At 44.5% G+C, this 22,060-nt stretch overlaps 1 protein-coding gene across 2 annotated transcripts in view; it reads right to left on the bottom strand.

Annotated features, from left to right (window-relative positions):
- Positions 1–22,060, bottom strand: part of LOC126203285 (probable G-protein coupled receptor Mth-like 1) — a 361,675-nt gene that overhangs the window by 105,975 nt on the left and 233,640 nt on the right. For both annotated transcript variants that reach the window (XM_049937542.1, XM_049937543.1), the window contains exon 6: positions 8,712–8,790. In XM_049937542.1, the coding sequence (XP_049793499.1) occupies positions 8,712–8,790 (79 nt within the window). The remainder of the gene's footprint in view (positions 1–8,711; positions 8,791–22,060) is intronic.

The raw sequence follows: 22,060 nt of genomic DNA, 5'->3' as shown, positions 1-22,060 counted from the left end.
CGTTTTTGTGTTAAATACCTGGCGTTAAGCATGTAAAACCTAAATGGCTGAAGATGCAAAACCATAATTCCACTATGTCATCAAAAGTATCCGTACATCCCCAAAAACATTCTTTTTTCGTATCAGGTGCATTGTGCTGCCACCTACTGCCAGTTACTCCCTATCAGCGACCTCAGTAGTCATTAGACATCGTGAGAGAGCAGAATGGGGCGCTCCGCGGAACTCATGGACTTAGAACGTGGTCAGGTGATTCGGTGTCACTTGTCACACGTCTGTACGCGAGAATTCCACATTCCTAAACATCCCTAGGTCCGCTGTTTCCGATGTGATAGTGAAGTGGAAACGTGAAGGGCACGAACAACGCAAAAGCGTACAGGCCGACCTCGTCTGTTGACTGACAGAGACCGCCCAGACCATCACACAGGAATTCCAAGCTGCATCGGGATCCACTGCAAGTACTATGACACTTAGGCGGGAAATGAGAAAACTTGAATTTCATTGTCGAGCGGCTGCTCATAATTACACATCACGCCGGTAAATGCCAAACGATTGAACAGTGGAAAAACGTTGTGTGGATTGACAAATAACGGTGCATAATCTGACGATTCTATGGCAGTGTGTGGGTATGGCGCATGGCCGGTGAACGTTGTGTGCTAGCGTGTGCAGTGCCAACAGTAATATTCGGAGGCGGTGGTGTTATGGAGTGGCCGTGTTTTTCATGGAGGGGCTTGCAGCCCTTGTTGTTTTGCGTGGCACTATCACAGCACAGGCCTACATTGATGTTTTAAGCACCTTCTTGCTTCCCACTGTAGAAGAGCAATTTGGGGATGGCGATTGCGTCTTCCAACACGATCGAGTACCTGTTCATAATGTACGGCCTGTGGCGGAGTGGATACATGACAATACATCCCCGTAATGGACTGGCCTGCACAGAGTCCTGACCTGAATCCTATAGAACACCTTTGGGATGTTTTGGAACGACGGCTTCGTGTCAGGCCTCACCGACCGACATCGATACCTCTCCTCAGTGCAGCACTCTATGAAGAATGGACTGCCATTCCCAAAGAAACCTTCCAGCACCTGATTGAAGGTATGCCTGCGAGAGTGGAAGCTGCCATCAAGGCTAAGGGTGGGCCAAGACCATACTGAATTCCAGCATTACTCATGGAGGGTGCCACGAACTTGTAAGTCATTTGCAGCCAGGTGTCCGGATGCTTTTGATCACGTAGTGTATGTTGGTTTCATAAGATCCGGAGTGATCACCCACAGATTAATGAAAAAGTAAAAACAAATCTACTAAATCGAAAAAGCAATAACCTCTTCACATGTTCATTCAAGATTTTGTTGTTGTTGTGCATAGTGTCAGACTGCTTGTTTTAGGCTTGATCATAAAAAAGTAAGTGACAAACTTATTCCCTTTCATTATTTTGTGTAAGGTGTCATCGAGAAAACATTTCGAAATAAAGTTTGTTCTAAGTTGTTACGTACTCTCATTCTCAAATACTAGATGAAAGAGTCTGGGTAATTTGCGCGTCATGAGCTTCGCTGCGTCAAGATGTCCACAGCTTCTGTGTTTAATGCTTGACTTTCTGTGTAAAATTATATCTCTTTAATGTGCAGAGTATGGTAGGGTTTTAAACTTTTAATTACTTTTAATAATTATAAGAAGTACGAAAAATCATTTTTTTTTTTGTTTCCGCTAGAAGACTAGCAACCTGTAACTTATAGCGGATGACCGGTCAGCCCTTTAGTAATACACATTGTTTCTGAAGTTATGGGATTTGGAATAAATGGTCTCACTTCCTATGCAAGGTGTCCTAGAAGGAATTGTCACTATTCAGGGATATAATCTGAAGTCAAAAATTTCATATTCCGAATGGTTTGCAAGATAGAGCACATGTAATGTACATTTGTCTTTGGGTTAGTGGCTCACACGTATGTGTCTTATCCACCCGTCCCCTCTGACCTACCTCGTTGCTTTCAGTCCCTTTGTTCGGGATGTCTTTCTGCCTGTAAACTAGCCCGTTGAACGTGCTGTCGTCCGCGGTGTGATGTGAGTGGAGTAGTGCGAGGGATTGAGAAGGTATCACAGAGAAGCATCAGTTAACTGTGTTTGTACACGCTCTGGCTAAAATGCCACACATTTACACTAATGAAGAACAAGCAGATATGGTTTATCTTTTGTGGCTTTTGGTGATGGCAGTGTTCCTGCTACCGTAGAAGAATATCGGCGGCACTTTGCCGCACGTCGAATTCCTGACTGACCTGAGTTTTCAGCACATGACTTGAAACAGGTATTCTTCCAAGGCCCCATTTTCTTCTGTAGTTCAACAACTTGTGTTGGAACAGCAACACACTGTTGAAACGGTGTAGCGTAGTCATACAACCAGGATCGATACTGCTTTGAGGTGAATGTGGCAAAAATACGTATTCTTCGATTGATACTTCGCAAAACGCATGTTGCAATGTTTAACAGCTGTTGTACATGTATACATGTGTCAATATGAAATGTATTGAATAAGGCAGAAAATAAATAACAATGTACCGTCATGAAATGTCTTCTATCTTTCAAACTATGTGGAATAGGGCATACATCAATAAGACGTTTTTATGCAAATGATCATTTCCTTGAATATTGAACATTCCTACTGGGACGTCCTGTATACCTAAGGAACAGTGTCGTAGTAATCCGAGTACTCTTTACCACTCGTGACTGCCCGCATCTCGTGGTCGTGCGGTAGCGTTTCTCGCTTCCCACGCCCGGGTTCCCGGGTTCGATTCCCGGCGGGGTCAGGGATTTTCTCTGCCTCGTGATGGCTGGGTGTTGTGTGCTGTCCTTAGGTTAGTTAGGTTTAAGTAGTTCTAAGTTCTAGGGGAAGCCGGCACGGTAGCTCAGCGTGTTCGGTCAGAGGGTTAACAGCCCTCTGTAATAAAAAAACTGAGCTAATCGATCAACAACGAACTTAAACGGATGTCTTACGACGTCCGCCCCGAACAGATGCAACGAACAACAGTGAACAAAATGAGATTAAAAAAAAAAAAAAAAAAAAAAAAAAAAAAAAAAAAAAAAAAAAAAAAAAAAAAAAAAGGGGGACTGATGACCATAGATGTTAAGTCCCATAGTGCTCAGAGCCATTTGAACCATTTTGAACCACTCGTGACTACATCCAACTGAACCTACTTACTGTATACACCCCGTGATGTTCCTCTACAATGTTTTCGCCGTTCCTCCCCCCCCCCCACCCCACCCCCACGCCTCCCCTCCCCCGCCTTCCGCACACTTAACAGCCGTGGTGGTCTAGCTGGTAGAGCACTACACTCCGGCCCTAGAGGTCTCCAGTTCAATCTCGAAAAGTTGCAGGGAATTTTGCTGCTCGTTCCTGTCCATGATGGCTCGAAGTCAAACCAGCCTATTGTCAAAATTAGACCACAGCCGCGTCCTGGCGCCTCGGTAAACTGTAAGACAGCACTCTAGTGACGTAATGCCGGTAGTCCGGTGACGGTCTTGCGCCACACACCTTACCTTTACCTTACTTGCCCACTTCCCTACGTTGGGAAATTTGCTGCTCCTTGGTGTGTCAGGATGCTATATATTAACCCTTTTGGTCAAGTTAAGCCACAAATATCTTTTGTCTGCATACCGATGCGGTGCTTCTTCATTAGTTGCCCGAACCCATTTCATCTTCATCATTATTTTGTGATGGCATACTTCAAAAGTATCTATTCTCTTCTTGCCTTCTTATCGTTCACGTATTAATTCCTTTTTTGCTTTCTTCAGCTCGATTTCTTGTGCTATTGTCTGCATTAGCCAACGGCCTTGCCTCGTTGAATACACCGGGTCACGTCAGATCACAGAAGCTAGCAATGTTGGGCGTGGCCAGTACTTGGATGGGTTAACTGCCTGTGTATGCCACGTGCTGTTGACTGTTTTCTCTTTGTCTTTGCGGCAAAGGAGAGAAGAGCTGATGGCAAAAAGTACCTGATCACCAGTTTTTGCGCCAATGTCTTACATTATACTCCAAACTTTTCCGGAATGTCTCATAAAGTGAAAACAAAGGAAGGTTAGGGTTTAACGTCCCGTCGACGTCGAGGTCATTAGAGACAGAGCACAAGCTCGGACTGTTTGAAGGAAATCGACTGTGTCCTTTCAAAGGAGCCATCCCAGCATTTCCCCGGAGTGATCTAGGGAAAAAATTAAATCTGTATGGTCAAATACGGATTTGAGCCGTTGTACTCCCGAAGACGAGTGCAGTGTGCCGGCCACTGCGCTCGTTCTCGTGAAGTGAGGGCATATAACAGTGTTGATGGTGCCGGATGTGGACTGAGCTCGACGACCCTGTTTGTGCTACTCGAGAGAAGTAAGGCATGTGCCGGGCACCAGCTACCACCCTCTTCCTTCTCCCATCATCATATGGCGCAAACATGACACCACACTACACGCGCCCATGACAGTCACCTGCATTTACGTCATATGCTTATAACACACTACTCTCACACTTTGCGAAGCAAAGGTGTCATTGTCCATGAATGCAAGGAAAAACATTTCCTGTTAGTCGGATGAATTTGCCCTTCGAGGTCTCCCAACCAACAATGCCATTACGACTTCACATTAGTCTGCTTTTCATATCTTCGTTAGTTGTAAAATCATCACGTATTTTCCTGCCTAAAAAGCAACATTGATTTTTGAGTCCTCTTACCTTATCTCACTCCTCCAGCATCACCTAACTTAATTCGGTTTTTCTCCATTTCCTATGTACTGTTACTGATATTAATTTTATAACCTATTTAGGAGACGGCACGTATCCTGGCTGGCTACCTACCTGTGTGTGTGTGTGTGTGTTTGTGTTTGTGCTTCTGAAACAAAAAAGAAAGAAACAAAGAGAGAGAGACAGACAGACAGACAGACAGAAGGGGAGGGGGGGGGGGTTGGCGGTGAAGGACGGGGGGAAGGGGGAGCTGAAAGAACACGTAGAGTCCTACGACTGGGGCTTAATATTCTTCCTGTTACAATGTGTTACCTTGAAACCACGTGTAAATGTTTATCTTATCCATTCTGAACACCGAATACTGCGACTATCAAAATAGGGGATGATTTGGGTGCAATTGGCATCACTCCTTTCTTGCCTTATGCCAGGAAACCCCAGATTCTATAAAGAACCGAGCTCCCATACGTAAAACAGCTTTAGACTTTGATTACTTTACAAATGATATTAAATATGAGGGACGATCAGAAGGTTGCCGTCCGATGGCCACCCTACATGTCGGTGCTTATATATCTGCATCGGAGTCGGGCTGCATTGTACACTACTGGCCATTAAAATTGCTACACCACGACAACGGCATGCTACAGACGCGAAATTTAACCGACAGGAAGAAGATGCTGTGATATGCAAATGATTAGCTTTTCAGAGCATTCACACAAGGTTGGCGCCGGTGACGACACCTACAACGTGCTGACATGAGCAAAGTTTCCAACCGATTTTTCATATACGAACAGCAGTTGACCGGCGTTGCCTGGTGAAACGTTGTTGTGATGCCTCGTGTAAGGAGGAGAAATGCGTACCATCACGTTTCCGACTTTGATAAAGATCGGATTGTAGCCTATCGCGATTGCGGTTTATCGTATAGCGACATTGCTGTTCGCGTTGGTCGAGATCCAATGACTGTTAGCAGAATATGGAATCGGTGGGTTCAGGAGGGTAATACGGAACGCCGTGCTGGATCCCAACGGCCTCGTATCACTAGCAGTCGAGATGACAGGCATCTTATCCGCATGGCTGTAACGGATCGTGCAACCACGTCTCAGTCCCTGAGTCAACAGATGGGGACGTTTGCAAGACAACAACCATCTGCACGAACAGTTCGACGACGCTTGCAGCAGCATGGAGTATCAGCTCGGAGACCATGGCTGCGGTTACCCTTGACGCTGCATCACAGACAGGAGCGCCTGCGATGGTGTACTCAACGACGAACCTGGCTCCACGAATGGCAAAACGTCATTTTTTCCGATGAATCCAGGTTCTGTTTACAGCATCATGATGGTCGCATCCATGTTTGGCGACATCGCAGTGAACGCAGATTGGAAGCATGTATTCGTCTTCGCCATACTGGCGTATCACCCGGCGTGATGGTATGGGGTGCCATTGGTTACACGTCTCGGTCACCTCTTGTTCCCACTGACGGCACTTTGAACAGTCGACGTTACATTTCAGATGTGTCACGACCCGTGGCTCTACCCTTCATTCGATCCCTGCGATACCCTACATTTTAGCAGGATAATGCACGACCGCATGTTGCAGGTCCCGTACGGGCCTTTCTAGATAAAGAAAATGTTCGACTTTTGCCCTGGCCAGCACATTCTTCAGATCTCTCACCAATTGAAATCGTCTGGTCAATGGTGGCCAAGAAACTGGCTCGTCACAATACGCCAGTCACTACTCTTGATGAACTGGGGTATCGTGTTGAAGGTGCACGGGCAGCTTTACCTGTACACGCCATCCAAGCTCTGTTTGACTCAATGCCCAGGCGTATCAAGGCCGTTATTACAGCCAGAGGTGATTGTTCTGGGTACTGATTTCTCAGGTTCTATGCACCCAAATTGCGTGCAAATCTAATCAGATATCTAGTATAATATATTTGTCCAATGAATACCCGTTTATCATCTGCTGTCGGCCGCAGTGGCCGTGCGGTTAAAGGCGCTGCAGTCTGGAACCGCAAGACCGCTACGGTCGCAGGTTCGAATCCTGCCTCGGGCATGGATGTTTGTGGTGTCCTTAGGTTAGTTAGGTTGAACTAGTTCTAAGTTCTAGGGGACTAATGACCTCAGCAGTTGAGTCCCATAGTGCTCAGAGCCATTTGAACCATTTTTTTTATCATCTGCATTTCCTCTTAGTGTAGCAATTTTAATGGCCAGTAGTGTATATACGCTGCAGCAACGCCCTCAAATGGCAACTCTTTGAACTCTCCTTATAGTTGATGTTAAACATGGAAGCGAGAAAAAGTTAACTAAAAGTTTGAAATTATGTTTAAAGTTTGTTGGAAGTCTTTGAGTGTTTTCATTATCAAACACTGGATGAATATAAAGTGGGTTATTTGCGCTCCATTTTAAGGACAAGTTGGTTTTCCCCTCATCAAAGTTTTTTGACGTCGTACCTCCCGAACTATGTGTCGTAAAATGATACACTTTTGCAGGTACATTAAGTGGTATACGTGCATACTGTCTGTTCAATGGATTACGAATAGAGTAGCATTAAAGAAGCAATAAATTAAAATGTCATGTGTGATGCCGCAGTTTTACTGCATGAACGGCAAAAATGTAGTAAGTGATAGCTTTTTCCCTTTCTTCATATTGTGGCGTGTATCAGCGATTAGAAGTTTCCTAAGGCCTTGTTGCAATTTGATAAGTGTCTCAGTTTTAAATACTATATGAATATAGTCTGGGTATGTGTTCGCCCTGAGCGACGCTGCGTTAAGATATACACACGACTTATAACTGTAATAACTGTCTCACTATGTTAACCTTTAACATGAGATTACATTGGTTAGTGGATAGATCATGATAGCATTTTAATGTTTTTAACTCGAAATACATTTGCTTTTGGAAAAGTAACTGTTAACAGAGAAAATGGTAAATAACTTATAGAAATGTTTAACGCAGCGCTGCAAGCAGTATATCTACAAGTTTTATTCACGCTTAATGCTGTTAGATCCTGACGTTCCCGCTAGCTGGCATGCGCAAATGAGTTGTTCTAACACTCATCATGAGTCATACAACACCGCAGTGTGTGCCATGAACCGACCGTTTTACAGATGTACATCAACAGTGTGAGTTGTTGAGCTACCTTTAGTATGAAACCACTATTTTAGTCTTTATAACCTCTCAAGCTGTCACTAGCATTAGGAGACGAAATGTAAGACACAGCAACATGCCCTGGACCACGCCCGATTCCCATAAAACAAAAGTCATCAAGAAAGTTCTAATACTGTTTTGTCTTTTGGTAAGTGAACGAGCTTAAACTGCACTTTACAAAAATAAAATTAACAACAAATTCTGTCCAGAAAAAACCTATATCCTGGAAGTTCTCAACTGCAGAACGAGACCGGAAGTATCTACAGCCGTATTATTATAGTTGAATCTAGGAATGTGCCCAGTATGAAGTGCGAAGCAACTCATTAAAACTCCCAAAAAGGTACTGTCGTCCTAGAGGCTTGGACTTCATTTTATCAGCAGTGTTCAGGAAAAATTTGAAAGACAAACGGCGTTTGCAATTAGAGGCAATTTTGCTCAAACAGGCCCTTGAGAAACGTAGTACGCCTTTTGAATTATGCTGGGTTCCACATTTCATGCGTGACCAGTTGCAAGGTCAGTCTTCGAACTAGCGTGACGTTTGTCTTCTTACATAAGGAGAAAATGAACACTTAAGCACTTCTAGAATGCTATTATTTCTTTCTAAGGATTTTTTTCCTTACACAAAACGTCTGCTAAACTAATCGTTGTCATTTTTTAACGAAAGAGAATTGTGGGTATGTAATTGTAGTGTTTAACTGCAAAGAAATCCTAAGTATATCCGAAATATCCTGAAGTGTCCGCGGAATATTCCTTCAACCATATTAACAGCGTTTGGTTAGCATCTAAAAGTTCCACGGATCTCGAACGAAATTCAATAAGCCATAGGTGAGGAGTACAGTTCGTTTAGATCGTCTTTACTCACCTGAATGCCCAGGAAATGTCCAGACACATGACGTTGAGCCAGAAGAACGCCGCCAGGAAGGAATACTGCACAATGAATGCTGCAACAGCAAAGACAGCAACACATTAACATCTATTACGTGCCCAGTAGCACAATAGTTAACATGTATGTAATGCTGCTATCCTGTATCACTTACATCTATTTGCAACAGAATTCTTCAACATATCCTGTGTCTAATCAAAACGGCCTACATGAAAAAAGCATCCTCCGTGGCAACTAGCATAATTTCAAAGACACCTGCAATTTGAGACACATCGACACACCTTAACACAGTTCACATCCGATATTCTCTAAGTCATGGATAAAGACAACCTGTGAATTTGGCATTTCTAGACTTTTCAAAATATTTTAACCTAGCACTCCATAAATGCCATCTAGGGAAACGTAAACACACCAGACAAAAATCAGACATCAGTCTAATACCATGTAGCACAGCCTCTAGCCATGACAATGGCCTCAATTCAGCGAAGAAGAAACACGACAAGTTTCTTGAGGTATGGCATACCCAGCTGGAGCCACTCGTTGATGACTAGGACCAAAGAGCTACCAAACTGTGGAGATGTTGATTACTTCATTTTCTTACATGACATTTTAGGCGCACACTATCATGGAAGCAATTTCCATAATATGTACATACCAATAGTCAGCATAGTCGTTCGATTAACGGTGTATAAAGACTGCAGGCAACATTGTCTGCTGCCAATGATCGTGTTGCTAACTACTTCTTCTACTCCTTTGCTTTTTATTATGGTGAGGAAGACCTGTTAATTTCTGCAGCCTGTGGGGCTTTCTGTAGCTCGCTTTCGCTAAGGACGTTAAGTTAGAAGAAACGGAGCGTCATCAACTTATTCGACACTATAAGCCGCCCCTTAGCAGCTATGGAGCAGAAAAGTTGAAATTTCCTGTGTCCACACAGGAAGTACGTATAGGGTGGTCTGCGGTCCATAAAACTGCATTGTGCGAGATGCTAGAAGGAATCGTTTTTGCCAAGATAGGTCTGAAACCCAGGAATAAACGCAGAGCTTGAGATCATGGGACTACCATTGGTTGCAGTCATGCCATGCAGGAATGATTGCTTCAATCTCAGTAAAAGGATCTATGATTGGCTCATAGTAATTATTTTGGTAGAAGGCAAGATTTCCCTTGTGTGCCTATGTGCAAAGCTTCTGGTTGGTCAGGGTTGGATATTTAATTCCCACGGAACACCATGTTGGTTAACCATGACGAAATCCGTGAGAGAAGGAGAATTTTGAGCGTGTTTATAAAATAATTATTGTCCACAACTCACAAGGTCTGCTGCTGTTGGCTGGAAAGATTTCTACGCAAGCACAGACAGCCCGTTTTTGGATGCTAAAAGTCAGAACACACTTGCTGTAGAGAAGTCCAAAACAAGACTTGATGCAGATCATCAAAGAGTACGTTTGCTTGAGGAATGCTGAAGAATATACACTGATAGAAACAAAATCTCAACATCAAGAAGGAGCTGTGCGACAAAACGAAAGTTGGCAGGCCTGTTTCTACTTCGACACGTTTCATGCTAGTCACTTAAGACTGACCTTGGTAGCGCAGCTTTGAGGATGCAAAACAGATTTGCTTTAAATACAAACTGTAACGGTCGTGAGTATTAGTTACACTACTGGCAATTAAAATTGCTACACCACGAAGACGACGTGCTACAGACGCGAAATTTAACCGACAGGAAGAAGATGCTGTGATATGCAAATGATTAGCTTTTCAGAGCAGAGTTGTAGGTTGGCTTCGATGGCGACACCTACAACGTGCCGACATGAGGAAAGTTTCCAACCGATTTCTCATACACAAACAGCAGTTGACCGGCGTTGCCTGGTGAAACGTTGTTGTGATGCCTCGTGTAAGGAGGAGAAATGCGTACCATCACGTTTCCGACTTTGATAAAGGTCGGATTGTAGCCTATCGCGATTTCGGTTTATCGTATAGCGACATTGCTGCTCGCGTTGGTCGAGATCCAATGACTGTTAGCAGCAGAATATGGAATCGGTGGGTTCAGGAGGGTAATACAGAACACCGTGCTGGATCCCAACGGCCTCGTCTCACTAGCAGTCGAGATGACAGGCATCTTATCCGCATGGCTGTAACGGATCGTGCGGCCACGCCTAGATCCCTGCCGGCCGCGGTGGCCGTGCGGTTCTGGCGCTGCAGTCCGGAACCGCGGGACTGCTACGGTCGCAGGTTCGAATCCTGCCTCGGGCATGGATGTGTGTGATGTCCTTAGGTTAGTTAGGTTTAAGTAGTTCTAAGTTCTAGGGGACTTATGACCTAAGATGTTGAGTCCCATAGTGCTCAGAGCCATTTGAACCATTTGAACCAGCCTAGATCCCTGAGTCAACAGATGGGGATGTTTGGAAGACAACAACCATCTGCACGAACAGTTCGACGACGTTTGCAGTAGCATGGACTATCAGCTCGGAGACCATGGCTGCGGCTATTCTTGACGCTGCATCACAGACAGGAGCGCCTGCGATGGTGTATTCAACGACGAACCTGGCTCCACGAATGGCAAAACGTCATTTTTTCTGATGAATCCAGGTTGTGGTCGCATGATGGTCGCATTCGTGTTTGGCGACATCACGGTGAACGCACACTGAAAGCGTCTATTCGTCATCTTCATACTGGCGTATCACCCGGCGTGATGGTATGTGGTGCCATTGGTTACACGTCTTGGTCACCTCTTGTTCGCACTGACGGCACTTTGAACAGTGGATGTTACATTTCAGATGTGTTACGACCCGTGGCTCTACCCTTCATTCGATCCCTGCGAAACCCTACATTTCAGCAGGATAATGCACGACCGCATGTTGCAGGTCCGGTACGGGACTTTCTGGATACGGAAAATGTTCGACTGCTGCCCTGGCCAGCACATTCTCCAGATCTCTCACCAATTGAAAACGTCTGGTCAATGGTGGCCGAGCAACTGGCTCGTCACAATACGCCAGTCACTACTCCTGATGAACTGTGGTATCGTGTTGAAGCTGCACGGGCAGCTTTACCTGTACACGCCATCCGAGCTCTGTTTGACTCAATGCCCAGGCGTATCAAGGCCGTTATTACAGCCAGAGGTGATTGTTCTGGGTACTGATTTCTCAGGATCTATGCACCCAAATTGCGTGAAAATGTAATCACATGTCAGTTATAGTATAATATATTTGTCCAATGTATACCCGTTTATCATCTGCATTTATTGTTGGTGTAGCAATTTTAATGGCCAGTAGTGTAGCTTTGGGATTTAACATGATAAGTTTGCTGGTAGTCAAGAATGCCTTTAAGGTGAGAAAGACGCCATTAGCAACAGTTCACTGCATCTGAACAAAGTAGTGTAATAGGTCTGCGAGAAGCTCGATGCACCTTCTGCGATATTGCACAAAGATTTGGCTGGAATGTAGCCACAGTACAGCACTGTACTGACTGTGGTGGTCATGAGAATGTACAGTCGGAAGAACAGCGGGCTCCGCATGGCCACGTGGCGCTACAGAGAGGAAAGATCATTGTGTTCGGCAGAGGCTCTGGCACATCTTACTGCAGCTGCAGCAGTAATCTGAGTACCAGTTGGCATCTCAGTGTCACAAAGAATTGTTGCAAATCGGCTACTTCAAGGACAGTGCCCTGCCAGATGCCATGTAGCGTGCCTTCCACTGCCGCAAACCACCGCCATTTGCAACTTCAGTGGTGTCTAGCGAGAGCTCATTGGCGGACAGGGTGGAGGTCTGTTGTGTTTTCCAATGAAAGCTGGTGCCAGTGATGGCCGTGCTTTGCTGAGAAGGAAGGCAGTTGAGGGCCTGCAGCTAACCTGTCTGCATGCTAGACATACTGGAGCTACATCTGGAGTTACCGTCTGGAGTGCGATTTCATATGGCAGCAGGAGCTCTCTCGTCGGTATCCCATACACCCTGACTACAAAACTGTACCTCAGCCTGTTGATTCGATCTGTTGTGTTGACGTTTGTGAACAGCTTTCCAGGGGTTGTTTTCCAACAGAATAATGCTCGGCCGCTTAGTGCTTTTGTAACACAACATGCTCCACAGAGTAACTGACCTGTTACCTTGGCCTGCTCAGTCAGGAGAATTGTCTCCAGTCGAACACGCGTGGGATGTCATTGGACGACAGCTCCAGCGTGATCCACTAACAGCATTAAACGTCCATGTACTGACCGACCAAGTGCAACAGGCATGAAACTCCATCCCACAAACTGACACCCGGCACCTGTACAACACAATGCATTCCCGTCTGCATGCTTGCATTCAACATTGTGACTGTTACACTGATTATTAATGTATCTGCATTTCACATTTGCAATGACTTATCTCACGTTTAGATTAACTTGTGATCTTGCAGTGTTAATCACTTGAATACATTACCCAGGTAATTGTATTCCTGAAATTTCGTTATTCTACATTAATTATTTCTTTGTTGTTGCGATTTTTTCCAACAGTGTAAATCCATCTGAGGTGTCGCATCTACACTTTCATGTCTAACTGAGCCACCCATAGTAATTTTCATTTAATAAGGCATTACGCGAAATGTGCGAAAATGTTTCTCTTTAAGTTGTGTGATCTTAAAGAGATCTATCCCTCTATGTAGGTCACCAGGTACTGGACCTGTAGCATCTTAGAGGTATGCTACGCAGCACTACCGAGACCTAAAGTTTCACCTGCTCTTCCTAATAGCCCCAGACATTTTATGTGGGATTAAGATTGGGTAATTCAACGGATCAGTCGAGATATGACAAGGTGCTTGAGTATTCATCAAACCAAGCATGCAGCCCTATGAAGATGGTTGTTGTCTTCTTAAAAGATGGAAGTGTTCACAGTATACCCATAAAGATAACAATCAAGAGAACACATGGTCAGCAGCAATACTGAAATGGACAATCTCGTTCATGTTGGAGGTTATGTTAACAAATGAAAAGCAGATAAAAATCGAATAGAACGAAGTTGAGACTTTAAATGCGAACATTTTTAGGTTAGGCTTTACCGTGACTGTTATTGACATTAAATGAAACAACAAGTTTACTGTTACCAGTCACCGTTACTGCCTAGTGGAGAAACAAGGCACTATTTCAGAACATGGTTTAGGATTACTTTTGACAAAACATTAAACTGATATCTAATGTTATACATAAAATAAGTAAACTAGAGTACCTCCAGTGGTCACAGGTTCCTTTCGCTGTCGTAACACATCACATGTATACTGTCACATTTGTAAAAAAATATGGCGTCTGGAATCTGCTGAGTGCAAGGTTCGTCTAGCAGAAGAGAAGACATAATCGCAAAGTGCAAAGAATATACATCGTGACAACATTATTACAGAATAATTGTTTAAAGCATTTGGAGGTGTCGAAAATGCACAGACACCCACCCACACACACACACACACACGTCTTGATATTTACCATAAATATTGACAGCCACCAAGAGTACAAGAGATTGACCTCATTTACAGATAATTCATCACACCAACAGCTAGTACCCCTTGTCAGCTTGGAACTGTATGTACATCAACTACTGGCACAAATTGTATCTATATCTGCATATTTTATAGCATTAACCAATGTATTACCCCAACCTTTTGGCAGCTAATATATGTAACATGTAATCTTAATACTCCTTGCCATGTAAATGTTTGCTCTTATACAATCACTCTTTCGACCCTCTCTCTCTCTATCTCTCTCTCTCTCTCTCTCTCCCCTCCCTCACTTTCTCTCTCTCTTCCTCTCCTCCTTCCTCCAGCCTCTCACATCTGTTTATTAATCCCAATCAAATAGTGTCATCTATGTATGATTTTACTGCTGTAGCCAATATGATTATTGTACTTCAAGTCTGTAACATTTCAGCTGCTTGTTATTAACAAGTATGAAGTTTAAGCCATTTTAACATTTCACCTGATTGTATAAACGAGTACGAATGTTTAGCTGTTTTAACTTGTCAAAATTGGATTTATATACCACCTGAATTACACACATATATATTCGACACCTCAAAACAAACACCTCCAAATGCTTTAAACAATTATTCTGTAATAATGTTGTTACGATGTATATTCTTTGCACTTTGCGATTATGTCTTCTCTTCTGCTATACGAACCTTCCACCCAGCAGATTCCAGACGCCATATTTGTTTACAAATGTGACAGCATACATGTGATGTGTTACGACAGCGAAAGGAACCTGTGACCACTGGAGGTACTCTAATTTATTTAATTTATGTTTACCATTAGATATCAGTTTCATTTTTTGTCAAAAGTAGTCCTAAACCATGTTCTGGAATAGTGTCTTGCTCCACTAGGCAGTAACGGTGACTGGTAACAGTAAACTTGTTGTTTCATTGAAGTTGAGACTGTACGGAGGGTGATCGATCACAGCGAATTGTTACAGATGTTGCAGAGCTCGTATGGTCTGGGACTGTCATGCTGAAGGAGAGTGTACTCCATGTGTGGACGAACTCATAGAAATCGGAATTCGATTACAGCACGCTGTTTCTTACACACTGACATGGTGACGTTGTACGCCAGCATGTTACACGCTACAATTCGGTGCCCTCCAGCGCAGTGGGCTGCAAATATCTAGACATGAAGAATAAAAATGTAAAAGGTTAATAACGTTTGTTTGATTTATAAAGCTTTAAGAGTTTTCACATAAAGAAATCGGAGGCATTACATTACACCACGCTCTCGTAACGATTAACAAACGTAAAATCCTCTGTCACTACAGAATAACGCAATGTTTATTGTCGACTCGAACTGGCGATACTGCTCCTTTTTTAATAACTGTAGCAACTAGCAATCCACATGAAATCTGTGTATTTTGTTACATAATTAATTTTTATTCTGTATATTACATGAATTTTTAAATACTGTGCCTGTATGTTTCCCCACTGTTTTCACATTGTACAGTACATAATCGATTCAAACCCGCCAGGTTAGCCGAGCGCGCTAATGCGCTGCTTCCTGGACTCGGGTAGGCGCACCGGCCCCGGATCGAATCAGCCCGACGGATTACCGTCGTCGGTCGGTGTGCTGGCCAGTCTGGATCTGGTTTTTAGGCGGTTTTCCACACCCCGCTAGGTAAATACCGGGCTGGTCCCCACGTTCCGTCTCAGTTACATGACTCGCAGACATCTGAACACGCTCGCACTATTCCATTAATTACACTCGACGCAGACAGCAGGGTTACACTAATTCCGTCCCTGGGGGTTCGGGGTGACGGCAGGAAGGGCATCCGGCCACCCCTTTCCACTAACCTTCCCAAATCCGTTCCTAACAATGCCGACCCTGCGTCAGCGCGGGACATGGCACCAGTGAAAGAAAGAAGTGCACAATCGCTTCAGTGTATAATCTCTTGTTGATTACATTTTGCGATAGTCATTTATGCGCTGTGTTAGTTGCCCACATCCCCAGCTCGTGGTGTAGTGGCTAGCGTTGCTGCCTCTAGACCACAGGGTCCTGGGTTCGATTCCCGGCCGGCTCGGAGATTTTCGCCACCTGGTGACTAAGTGTTGTGACAAACGATTTCATCATGTTTGCGTTGTCCTTATCATTTCATCATCGTCCGGGGAAAGTGGCGAGACTAGACAGTGAAAAGATTGGGAATTTGTATGGGTGCTGATAACCACACAGTTGAGTGCTCCACAAACCATATATCATCATTAGTTGCCAACGCCATCTTGTAAGTACTGATGCAACGGCTGGCATTTTATACTGTATTTCCTTCTTCTTTTTAGCACAGCTATGTTCTGATGATGATGTACAGAAACGCGTCAGTAAATTAAGTTGCGACCACGACTTCCCACAAGGCTTTACACAATGTATAAGCGGCAATTGTGAATGGTTGTCTGCCTCATGGATGGAAGCATTTATCTGTCATCTGAGGAAAGCATTGTTGTTGCTCCGTGTTAAGATGGACACGAGCAGTATACCATTCCTTGTATACTCGCTGAAGAGTTCGCATTAGTCCACCAACAACCTGGGCAATTTCTTTCGCAGTGGTCATGAACAAGCCCGAACCGACAGATCCTTTTCTATCATTTCGTCACGTACCCACGTCGATCCATATTACTGCGCTGATTCCATACAAGCGACTGGCACATACACAGCGCTGCCATGCATTTCCCGGCTGGCACCGGTTCTACACCTTCTGCAGCGACCTAGAACGGCCGGTCAGCTCTTTTCAGGAAGTGCTTAATACATTCAAATGGTTCAAATGGCTCTGAGCACTATGGGACTTAACATCTGAGGTCATCAGTCCCCTAGAACTTAGAACTACTTAAACCTAAGGACATCACACACATCCATGCCCGAGGCAGGATTCGAACCTGCGACCGTAGCAGTCGCGCGGTTCCGGACTGAAGCGCCTAGAACCGCTCGGCCACCGCGGCCGGTGCTTAATACATTGTCCGGTGAGCTTTTGCTGATATGATACCAATCCCAGTTTGATAGTATTAAAAGCTTCTTAATAGGCAGAATGCAGCACATTATCCTGGATGAAGAGTCATACACAAACTAAGAGGTAATTCCAGGGCAGCAAATTAGGGCAGTTATTCTTCATGTGATATATTAATATCGTAACGGGTAATTTTAGATATCATTTCCATAGCTGACAGAGTTATTGATGAGCTACTGTTACACGATAAAGATTACTGGTAATATCTCGTCAGATCGTGTCAAAAGATTCGCAACTTGCTCAAAGTGAAAATATTGTAAAACTATGCACCTAACAAGATGTATAACTTAATTTTACATTTCTGCTCCACAAGCAAACTTATGGTTTGTGATGGAGCGTACTTTTAGCACCGCTATCACCATCCCTCTTTCACTGTTCCAATCACGAATGATTCGCGGGAAGAACGATTGTCGGCAAACCTCTGTGCAACTCCAATACCTATAATTTTACATATATAGCTTTTTTGAGAGATATACGAATGAGGAAGCAATATAGTGGTTTTATCTACAAGGAACGAACGTTTTCGGAACAGTAGACCACACCGTATGCGCAACGCCTTTCGTAAAGTGTCTGCCACTACAGTCCGCTGAGCATCACTGTGAGGCTTTCGCGCTTTGAATGAACCTGTAACGAAGCGCACTGCTCTTCTTTGTATCATCTCTGTTTTCTCTAACAATCCTACGTGATACGGATCCCAAACTGAGAAGCAATATTCCAATATTGATCGAAGCTAGCTTTTGTAAGCTACATACATGGTTACATGGCTCTGAGCACTATGGAACTTAACTTCTGAGGTCATCAGAACTACTTAAACCTAACTAACCTAAGGACATCACACACATCCTTGCCCGAGGTAGGGTTCGAACCTGCGACCGTAACGGTAGTGCGGTTCCAGACTGCAGCGCCTAGAACCGCTCGGCCACCCCGGCGGGCTGTAAGCAACATCCCGAAGTTTTTTCCAATGAGATTTGCCTTCCGTGCAATAATTTTTAGAATCATTCATAGCGACCAGCTGTCTGGAAGTAATAATGCATGGGGAGAAACGTTAGGTAATAGATAGTATGCTTCGATTTATTGCTCCAAAGTCTCCAGTTTTTCTACGACACATAGTTACGATACGCTTGTACGATTCAAACAGAACTTCTTTTCAAACATACGGGATCTGCTTCTGTTCCGAACGTAAAGAAAGAAGAGTAGTGTCACTGGTCACAAGCTTGTTGATCCTGACAAGTACAAATATGAGTGGCTCAGTGGAAGAGGGGGCAGATCCCAATCGAAAGCTGATTCGACGGGACGCTAACATCTAATTTTGCCTCCCTTCCGAACCGACGATCGAAAATGAATAACGCACTTGCCGCGGTCCCATCTGTCGTTAGTTTACAGAGTAACATGCGTATATAGTGTCGAAAGTTCCATGCGGCTGTAGTATACAGAGAAGTTGCAGCATTAGAAAATTGCAGCGAAATGCAGGAAGATCTGCAGCGGATAGGCACTTGGTGCAGGGAGTGGCAACTGACCCTTAACATAGACAAATGTAATGTATTGCGAATACATAGAAAGAAGGGTCCTTTATTGTATGATTATATGACAGCGGAACAAACACTGGTAGCAGTTACTTCTGTAAAATATCTGGGAGTATGCGTGCGGAACGATTTGAAGTCGAATGATCATTTAAAATTAATTGTTGGTAAGGCGGGAACCAGGTTGAGATTCATTGGGAGAGTCCTTAGAAAATGTAGTCCATCAACAAAGGAGGTGGCTTACAAAACACTCGTTCGACCTATACTTGAGTATTGCTCATCAGTGTGGGATCCGTACCAGGTTGGGTTGACGGAGGAGATAGAGAAGATCCAAAGAAGAGCGGCGCGTTTCGTCACAGGGTTATTTGGTGATAGCGTTACGGCGATGTTTAGCAAACTCAAGTGGCAGACGCTGCAAGAGAGGCGCTCTGTATCGCGGTGTAGCTTGCTGTCCAGGTTTCGAGAGGGTGCGTTTCTGGATGAGGTATCGAATATATTGCTTCCCCCTACTTAAACCTCCCGAGGAGATCACGAATGTAAAATTAGAGAGATTCGAGCGCGCGCGGAGGCTTTCCGGCAGTCGTTCTTCCCGCGAACCATACGCTACTGGAACAGGAAAGGGAGGTAATGACAGTGGCACGTAAAGTGCCCTCCGCCACACACCGTTGGGTGGCTTGCGGAGTATAAATGTAGATGTATTTTCCTCCGCTAGGATGCAGCTGAAGTTTGTTTTAAATTGCGCGATTCGAGCGTCCACGAGCTTGGGTGGAAAAATTGTCCATTCCAATTCAGAGCACGTATCAGGATTGCTCTGGCGGCAAAAGGTAGCTTACGTTTCTCTGTAGCAAGTGGAGTACGTTTTTTTCAACAAATGCCCAGTCTAACAGAGCTAGTGCAGCTGCCAGTGGAAATAAAGCGAATAAGAGAAAATGTAGCGTATTTGAGTGAAACAAATCCATACATATTTTAAAAATGTATGTATGTATATTTTACATCTTCTGCTAATTTATTGGACCGATTTCAGCCACTCTTGGTACACATATCACCTATTGTCTGAAAATAATCTCTGTGAGGATAAGAACCACCTGCCCATCAAAAACGTTGGGTGTGAGGCTGAACAATACATGTTCCTCACGTTGCGCGAACCCAGAAGTTATCCATCCAGCATTTGAGAATGAGAGCACTTAGTGATTCGCAACAAATTTTAAACATAATTTCAAACCTGTAGGTAACGTTTACTCGCTGACAACCCCACAAAATGATGAGGGGAGAAAAAAAAAGTTGATTGCTTTCTACATTTTAGCTGTTCATGCGGCAAAACTGCAGCATTAGGCAGGGCGTTTTAATTTATTCCTTCATTGCTACTAACTGTACTCGCGACACAGTATTCCCAAACACACATCAAAAAACGTTTTGCATCACACAGGTTCCCAGAACTGCTGAAGATAGATTTTGGCTGTGGATTTTGTATCACAGACACAGTCCTTTTCACTGTTCAGAGATGTCACTAAACCCGCCCAAAGATGTGAACAACCATGCATGAGCAGCGCCTATTAGACAGATGGGGCCCGACAGCCGATCAGTTCCAGTCATTCCACCAGGAATAAAGTACACGGTTCGTGTTGTCTGTAGTTCAACTATGACTAGACGGTCAATACCGCGGTTCGATCGCGTTTTGATTGTTACTTTGTGCCAGGAAGGGCTCTCAACAAGGAAAGTATCCAGGCGTCTCGGAATGAACCAAAGCGATGTTGTTCTGACATGGGGTAGATACAGAAAAACATGAACTGTCGATGACATGCCTCGCTCAGGCCGCCCAAGGGCTACAACTGCAGTGGATGACCGCTACCTACGGATTATGGCTCGGAGGAACCTTGACAGCAACGCCACCACGTTAAATAACGCTTTTCGTACAGCCACAGGACGTCGCGTTACTACTCAAACTATGCGCAGTAGGCTGCAATGATGAACAACTTCACTCCCGACGTCCATGGCGAGATGATCTTTACTACCACGACACCATGCAGCGTGGTACAGATAGGCCCAACGAAATGCCGAATAGACCGCTCAGGTTTGGCATCACGTTCTTTTCACCGATGAGTGTTGCATATGCCTTCAACCAGACAATCGCCGGAGACGTGTTTGGAGGTAACGTGGTCAGATTGAACGCCTTAGACTCCCTGTCCAGCGAGCGCAGCAAGGTGGAGGTTCCCTGCTGTTTTGGAGTGGCATTCTATGGCGCCGACGTACGCCGCTGGTGGTCATGGAAGACGCCGTAACGGCTGTACGATACGTGAATGCCATCCTGCGACAGATTGTGCAACCACATCGGCAGCACAATGGCGAGGCATTCTTGTTCATGGACGACAATTCGTGCCCCCATCATGCACATCTTGTGAATGACTTCCTTCAGGATAGCGACATCGCTCGACTAGAGTGGCCAGCATGTTCCGCAGACATAAACCCTATCAAGCATACCTGGGATAGATTGAAAAGGGCTGTTTATGGACGACATGACCCACCAACCACTCTGAGGGATCTATGCAGAATCGCCGATGAGGAGTGGGACAATCTGGACCAACAGTGCCTTGATGAACTTGTGGATACTATGCCACGACGAATACAGGCATGCATCAATGCAAGAGGACGTCCTACTGGGTATTAGACGTACCGGTGTGTACAGCAGTATTGGACACCACGTCTGTAGGTCTCACTGTATGGTGATATAACAAGCAATGCGTGGTTTTCATAAGCAATAAAAAGGGCGGAAATGATGTTTACGTTGATCTCTATTTCAATTTTCTGTACAGGTTCCGGAACTCTCGGACCGAGATGATGCAAAACGTTTTTTGGTGTGTGTATACTACTGATACCATTATACTACACATAGTTCAGGAGGTATGACATCATAAGCGCCGAGATGCGTGCAAAATTGCCGCATCCTGCATGACGTTTAGATTTATTGCTTCGTTGATACTAGCTCTCTTCGCAACACATTTTGCAGACAACATACAAATATACCGCTAAGTGCACCTACAAAATTATACCATTGTACGATATATAGTTCAGAAGCTGTGACACGAAAAACAATGATCTGCATGAAAACGAAACTGCAGGGAGAAGGAGCAGATGGACACAGATATGGTGGCAGAAGAAACGGACAGAGAGGAGTGGGAAATGAACAATGAAAATGAAGAAGAAGAGATGAACAAAGGGAGGGTGGAAGAGGAGATGGAAAGAGGAGATGGACAGCGAGAGCGGAGAGGAGATGCATAGAAAGAGGGAGGCAGAAGAGAGAGAGATAGGAGGTAGGAGGAGAT

Source organism: Schistocerca nitens, chromosome 9 (assembly GCF_023898315.1).
Source record: "Schistocerca nitens isolate TAMUIC-IGC-003100 chromosome 9, iqSchNite1.1, whole genome shotgun sequence".
NCBI classification, from domain to species: domain Eukaryota; kingdom Metazoa; phylum Arthropoda; class Insecta; order Orthoptera; family Acrididae; genus Schistocerca; species Schistocerca nitens.
Note: the sequence above shows the minus strand (reverse complement) of the source record. Positions and strands in the feature narration are given on the sequence as shown.